Consider the following 7,387-nt stretch of genomic DNA (forward strand, 5'->3'; position numbering starts at 1 on the left):
AGTGAGGCCTCCTCTGTGAAATGTAAACTGCAAGGTACCGCTCGTCCACCTGCATTCTCAATGGATGGTGACTATGTTATTGGTGGTGTTTTTGCCATTCACCATTACAAGCAGACGCCGGTGCATAATTACACCGTCATGCCTGAGCCACTAACGTGCACAGGGAGGTTAGTAAGAGAGCCGAGTGTTGGATAAGATGATGTTATAATATATGGGGTTAGACATGTTTTGCTTTTTATGATGTTTTAAAGCTGTTGTGTGAAAGCTATTTTTAGATGAACACACTGACTATTTTTTTGCATTCTGGACTGATGTCTGATCCTGTGTTTTGAAATCTACTAGTCACTATGTGATTACATTTTATTCACAGATGCAATGCAGCCATCAGTGATAATTCCCACGAACAACAGTTCTGCTTCATTGTGTCTTTTCTGTTAACAATTTGTCCTCATCACATGTAGATTTGAACAATCAAGTCTTTCTTTGTGCAGCATTAACTCTCGTGAACTGCGCTTCTCACGCACAACGGTCTTTGCCATCGAGGAGATAAACAACAGCACAGAGCTGCTGCCTGGGATCAGACTTGGTTATCAGATCCACGACTCGTGCGCCACAGTGCCCGTGGCAATGCATGTGACATTTCAGCTTTCAAATGGCCTGGACCCGGTGTTTAACACTGGTGACAATTGCTCGCAAGCTGGTAAGGTAATGGCTATTGTGGGTGAGTCTGAGTCCACAATATCCATCAGCATGTCGCGCGCCATCAGCCCCTTCAACATTCCTCAGGTAAATGCTATGAGTTTGTTTCAAACTATTTCTTCAGTATTGGCCAGTTCAGATTTTTCTTCCTGTCCTGTAAATTTATCATGATGCTGAATTCCTTTAGGTGAGCCACTTTGCCACTTGTGCATGCCTGTCTGATAAGCAGCAGTACCCAAGTTTCTTCAGAACAATCCCCAGTGACCAGTTCCAGACCGAAGCGCTTGCCAAGCTGATAAAACATTTCGGCTGGACTTGGATAGGTGCTGTCCGGTCAGATTCAGACTATGGCAATAATGGCATGGCCTCTTTCCTGCATGCAGCACAGAAGGAGGGGATCTGTGTGGAATACTCTGAATCTTTACATCGGACCCACCCACGAAGTAGAATACAGAGAGTAGCTGACGTTATCCGCAGGTTTCTAAATTACTGTTTGTGATTTTGTTGCCTGTGCTGTCACTGACCATACGCACACAAAACCAGAAAAAAACATGTAATGTTCAAACTTAAGACAGGAGACTATTTGATTATCTTAATGGCGAATTAGGAATGTAGGCCCGTATTTCTTCATCAAGTTTTATTACCTGAAGAGACAACACCCTATATTCAACACAAAAATGATGATGTTATCTCTCGTATTTATTATTTTATTAATCATGCAGCCTAATTCTAATTTTCTATATCTTAAGAATCAGTATATCATCATATGTTTCAGTATGATATAATATTTACTATAATGTCCCTGCAGGTCGACTGCTGTGGTTATTGTGGCTTTTACTGCTTCTGCAGAATTAACACTCCTGCTGGGAGAGCTGTCGCTCAAGCCTTCTCCACCTCGCCAGTGGATAGGCAGTGAGTCCTGGATAACTAACAGAGACATGCTGAAGTTTAACTTCTGTGCTGGAGCCATTGGATTTGGCATTCAGAAATCTGTCATTCCAGGTCTGAGAGAATACTTGCTAGATCTGTCTGCAACAAAACTGTCTGCCTCTCCAGTGCTCACGGAGTTCTGGGAGGATGCGTTCAACTGCAGGCTGGGAAAAAGTGAGAAAGTTGTATATTGCTGACATTCATAGTCATGTCAATTTGGTTGGGTTTTGTTGATTGTTTGTTTGAGGGAGCCTCCTGTGTTAAAATGTCAGCAGCTGCTTTAAGATCAAACCTCAGCTGCTGAGAGGGAAATGTATTGATACCATAGGAACACAGTGGACTTATTTTGTCCTTTATGAATGTGACTAATTATGTGATTATATCTTTTGGCAACAACTGAAAGTGTTGCTTATATGAAAGAGAATAGATACAATCAGCTGGCCCTACTTTTAAGTCTGTTTTTTAGATTCATTAGAAGAAATATTGATAGACACTGTGGAATCACCAAACTCCTAAAAAATGCACCACAATGGCCATTGTGCTCTTAGTATTGTATTGTATTTTTTTTTCTTTTGTCTTATTTTCTTTAACTTATGGGGAGGTGGGTCTGTTGTCTATTCAGATGACGTAATATTCTTTTATTTCTGTTTTGACATTTGAAGAATGACATTGCAAGAACCACACCAGTTTTAATTCCAGTTCTATCTGAGCAGTAGAATATGAGTTTCAACAACCAAGTTTTGTAGTAGAGATAAGTGAAAAGGAAAGCAAAAAAGAACAATACACACATAACAAAGACTAATATGACATTTTGTGAGATAATTTCTTTATTTGGACTTATTAAAACATCTGATGTCAGTATGTAATTAATTCAAAAGCTGTGGAAATCATTTTTGCCTTTAAGACTTCCCATCATAACATCTGATTACTGATCCATGTTAATTGCACTTGGTATACATCACCTCAAACACAGCATGAATCAGGAAAGTGAGGAAAACAGATGAAAGCATGTCTGCAAAATTGCATGTAAAATAAGCATTTCTCATAAGTAAATCAGAAAAAATATAGAAATGCATGTTTTAATGCATTTTTGGCAGTTTAAATAAAACACAGAAATGAAAAATAGAAATAAAGATAGAAAAAGTATTTCAGTATAATCATAGTAAAATCATGCATATTGACAAAGATAAAAGCATATTCTCCTTCATTTGTGTGCTTTTAGATGCAGCCGAAGACGAAACTGTGTGTGATGGAACTGAAGACATACAGACACTACAGAGCCCGTACACTGACACGTCTCAACTGCGGGCCACTAACATGGTTTACAAGGCTGTTTATGCAATAGCACATGCCATTCATAATGCAGCATGTGAGGACGCAAATTCTACAGCTCACTGTGACAAATTCACTAGGATGGAGTCCAAACAGGTCGATGAAAGTGATTACATGAACATAATCAATGTCATGTTACCACTATAATGTAATTCATAAAATGTAGGTCAACGTTTTCCCATCTCTACCTCCTTGTCTAACTTTACTTATCCTGACAGGTTCTTAACCAGCTCAAGAAAGTGAATTTTTCCAAAAATGGTTATGATGTGTCATTTGATGCCAATGGGGATCCTGTGGCCAGATACGAGCTGATTAACTGGCAACAAAGTGAGAGTGGCAGCATTGAGATGGTGACAGTAGGGCTTTATGATGCATCACTGCCAGTGGGCCAGGAGTTTCGCATCAACAGGAATCTCACTTGGATGGATGGTGGCACACATGCAAGTACCCCAACTAAATTAAATTATATAATTACTATATTAGAATTATAAATTTGGTTATATAAAGGGGTACAAAATTTGCCTCGACACTGGAAAACAGTTGCTTCAGGCCAGTATGAGTAAGGGAACTATCTAGATATGTGCTAGCTGAGTGACTAGGCCAGAGGTGAGCTGACTGAAAGCTAACAGACTAGACACTGACAGGCCGTAGGCTATGATGTGGCAGGATAGCTGACTGTGAAGCAAATAAGGCTGCAGCGACGGGCTGTTTTGGCGAGCATGCTTGTGGCTGCCATGGCACAATTTATCTGACTGAAGGCTTGCATACTCATGTTTAATATATTTATATATTCAGCGATGTGGTAGACAGTAAGCACTGTGACATAAGTACCTCCATCTATGAACAAGAGTAATTGTTACAGGAAGAAAATAAATACAAACAATCTTGAAAATGTGCAAATCAATCCTTTTATCACCTGCATAGAACACCAGAATATGTGATGTTGTTTGTATGTATGTACCAGGTGCCTGTGTCAGTGTGCAGTGACAGCTGTCGTCCAGGAACTCGTAAAGTGCTTCAAAAAGGAAAACCCATCTGCTGTTATGACTGTATACCTTGTCCTGAAGGAGAGATTAGCAACACTACAGGCACGTTTTTCTTTTTTCTTTTCTTCTACTTTCTTGAGGCATGTCTACAATATCAACTTTATTAATTGTAAAAGCTCTCCTATTCATTTCAGATTTTCCAATGTATGTCTACAGAATCAACTATAATACAGCTAAAAGCCCTTTTCCACTTATTCTTCCAGACTCCCCTGATTGTTTCCCTTGCCCCAAGGAATTATGGCCAAACAAAGAGAAATACAGTTGTTTCCCTAAGCCTGTGGAGTTTCTTTCTTTTGACGAGGTTCTAGGAATCATCCTGGCTGCATTCTCACTTGGTGGTGCCTGTCTTGCCATTTTAACAGCGGCTATCTTCTTTTGTCACAGAACATCCCCGATTGTCAGGGCCAACAACTCTGAGCTGAGCTTCCTGCTGCTCTTTTCCCTGACTCTATGTTTCTTATGTTCATTAACTTTCATTGGAGCACCCTCTGATTGGTCCTGCAGGCTGCGGCACACAGCTTTTGGGATCACCTTTGTTCTCTGCATCTCTTGTGTTCTTGGGAAAACTATAGTCGTGTTAATGGCTTTCAAAGCTACACTGCCAGGTAGTAATGTGATGAAATGGTTCGGCCCTCTACAGCAAAGGATGACTGTGGTATCATTCACATTCATTCAAGTTTTAATATGTAGTATTTGGTTGTGTCTTAGTCCTCCTTTTCGATTAGAAAATCTAACAATGTATAAGGAGAGAATCATCCTGGAGTGTGCATTAGGATCAGCTATTGGGTTTTGGGCTGTACTTGGGTACATAGGCCTGCTAGCTCTCTTTTGCTTAGTGTTAGCTGTCCTAGCTCGGAAACTACCTGATAATTTTAATGAAGCCAAGCTGATCACCTTCAGCATGCTGATATTTTGTGCAGTCTGGATCACCTTTATCCCAGCGTATGTCAGCTCTCCTGGGAAGTTTACTGTGGCTGTGGAGATATTTGCAATTCTGGCTTCCAGTTTTGGACTTATACTGTGTATCTTTGCTCCAAAGTGTTACATCATATTGTTTAAGCCAGAGAAGAACACCAAGAAACATTTAATGAACAAACATTAATCCAAAGACATCTGAGGTTTGAAAACAGTTTAATATATAACACACAGTATAGAGCAGACCTATTTAAGTGATGGCCTGTCCCACCTGTCTCAAAAAACATAAAATAAACATTCTAATCAAGCTTTCAAAAGATGACCACAGTAGAGCCAATCCAAAAATAGAAACAGTGAAAATTTTTGCAGCACTTTTTTTTAGACACTTATTAAAAGTTCACTATTGAGCTCCAGGTGACTTTCTTATACCATTCAAAATGAAAGTTTTTGTGACTTCTTTTTTAGATATCTTTTAAACGTCCACTCATGACACCATAGTGACATCCTTACAGGGTTCAGAATGAAAGCTGCAATGGATTCTGCTTCGGAGTCAGGCACTTTACCATGTTAGCTATGTAGTAAGTTACTTCAATTTATTCCTCATCTTAATCATCTATGAACAGTATAGACTGAAAGCCTAAGTGCTCAACAGTACTTTTTGATATAATTGCATTATTTATCTTCATTAAAACACCTATTTTAGTTGATTAGTTGATTGGTCCAGATGTTGAACCTGCATTAGTAGACATCCAAACGGTTCTGGATAGACGTCAAGATATTTAGCTCGCTTGCATGCCTAATAAGTGCCCTTGTGTCTTAGTCCTCCCTTTCAATTAGAAAACCTATCTATGTAAGGACAGAATCATCCTGGAGTGTGCATTAAGATCAGGTATTGGGTTTTGGGCTGTGCTTGGGTACATTGGCCTACTGGCTCTAATTTTGCTTAGTGTTAGCTGTCCTAGCCCGGAAATCACTTTTATCCCAGCATATGTCAGCTCTCCTGGGAAGTTTTCTGTGGCAGTGAAGATATTTGCCATTCTGGCTTCCAGTTTTGGACTGATACTTTGTATCTTTGGTTCCAAGTTTTACTTCATATTATTTAAGTCAGAAAAGAACACCAAGAAACATTTAATGAACAAAAATTAATCCAAAGTCATCTGAGGTTTGGGAATAGTAAAGATATAATAAAGCCGTCCAAAAGGGCCAAAGTCATACATTCAGATATTCAACCTATGTTGCAAGTCTACAGATGTCCAAGATGGTCCCTTAATCAGACGTTGTAATATTTAACCTGTGTTGCATGTCCCCAGACATCAAAAAGGGTCAGATAGTAGTATTCCTAGTTAGATGTCCAAATATTAAACTTGTATATCCATGAGACATACAAAAATGGGCTTGGACTGACAGACATTAAAAAGACATAAATATCTCCCTGGCATCACATGGGGTTGGCAGAATGGGCCCTTTCCACAACCTCGTTCCAGCCCTTTGTTCCAGTTTGAGTTTGCTATTTACCCAAATTCATTGTTTATTTATTTTGCCAAGTGCAAAACAGAGAGATTTTACAAAACTGATGAAACTAGTTCTAAGGTTAAAAGTTGCATTGTTTTCCTCCTCAACTTTTGTTTATATAATGTATATTCCAGTTAAGAAAATGAATTAAGAAAGCTGACACTTTTTTTTCAAATCTGTTCCTTATAAAAGAAAGTAGTTGAATGCTTACCACAGTCTCCAGTTAAAATATTAAAATATCTACAGTTGTAGGGTTTTTTGTGGGTGAAATTTTAGTGCTCAGTGTACACATCAAATGTCAAGTGCTAAATTAAAGCTTAATTAATTTGTACAAAAGTGTGTGGTAATGAGTTCCGTATCAACATTTAATTTTTTTTTTTTGTTCAAATGAATCGTAGTGGAACAAAACTTCTGGTGAGTTTTCCAAAATGTGTTTAAATAACGTGCTAAAGATGTGAATTTATTAAACTGTATTTAAAAACAAATGTAATGAGTTCACAAAATAAAAAAAAAGTTTAAAATTCTGACAAAATTAAGATGTATCTGGTGTTTATAGTGGTAACTTGACAAGAGTAGAAAAGAGACAGTGACTCTTAACGGAGGAAATTCTACATGTCACCCATTGAAAACAAACTTCAGCTCATCAAAGACCAAGGGAAATCTGCTCTCTGGTGTGCAGCTGGCTGACGCACAGTAGGAGGGAAGCTTTTCTCTGAAAACCTATATAAACTTGTGCAAACAAAAACACAGTATGCAAATATACAGACACTTGAGTGATGGAGATCTCAGCTCTGTTTATTGATCTGGTTTTGTCTCTTAGTTTGTGTGAGCTGAGCTCAGCTCTGAAACAAAGTGCTGGCCTTACAGATGAAAGGGCTAGTGCTGGGGTCAGCACTGAGGCCTCATTTCTGAAATGTAAACTCCAGGGTACTACTCATCGACCTGTATTCTCA

General features: G+C 38.8%; 1 protein-coding gene across 1 annotated transcript; it reads left to right on the top strand.

The window, feature by feature from the left end:
• LOC119008406 (extracellular calcium-sensing receptor-like) lies at positions 1 to 5,109 on the top strand. The gene is made up of 8 exons (XM_037078671.1): positions 1 to 167; positions 492 to 786; positions 887 to 1,176; positions 1,508 to 1,803; positions 2,852 to 3,057; positions 3,180 to 3,401; positions 3,926 to 4,049; positions 4,211 to 5,109. Exons 1-8 carry the CDS (start codon positions 61 to 63, stop codon positions 5,107 to 5,109), a joined length of 2,439 nt encoding a protein of 812 aa, XP_036934566.1. The 5' UTR covers positions 1 to 60.
• Positions 5,110 to 7,387: the final 2,278 nt, after the last annotated feature.

This window comes from Acanthopagrus latus, chromosome 2 (genome assembly GCF_904848185.1).
Source record: "Acanthopagrus latus isolate v.2019 chromosome 2, fAcaLat1.1, whole genome shotgun sequence".
NCBI lineage: Eukaryota > Metazoa > Chordata > Actinopteri > Spariformes > Sparidae > Acanthopagrus > Acanthopagrus latus.

What these genes read in the sequence shown, in the direction of transcription:
- LOC119008406 (XM_037078671.1), top strand. Translation starts at nt 61, where the DNA reads ATGGATGGTGACTATGTTATTGGTGGTGTTTTTGCCATTCACCATTAC. An exon ending in CCACTAACGTGCACAGGGAG is followed by an intron (nt 168 to 491) that starts GTTAGTAAGAGA and finishes TTCTTTGTGCAG; the next exon opens with CATTAACTCTCGTGAACTGC. An exon ending in GCCCCTTCAACATTCCTCAG is followed by an intron (nt 787 to 886) that starts GTAAATGCTATG and finishes GAATTCCTTTAG; the next exon opens with GTGAGCCACTTTGCCACTTG.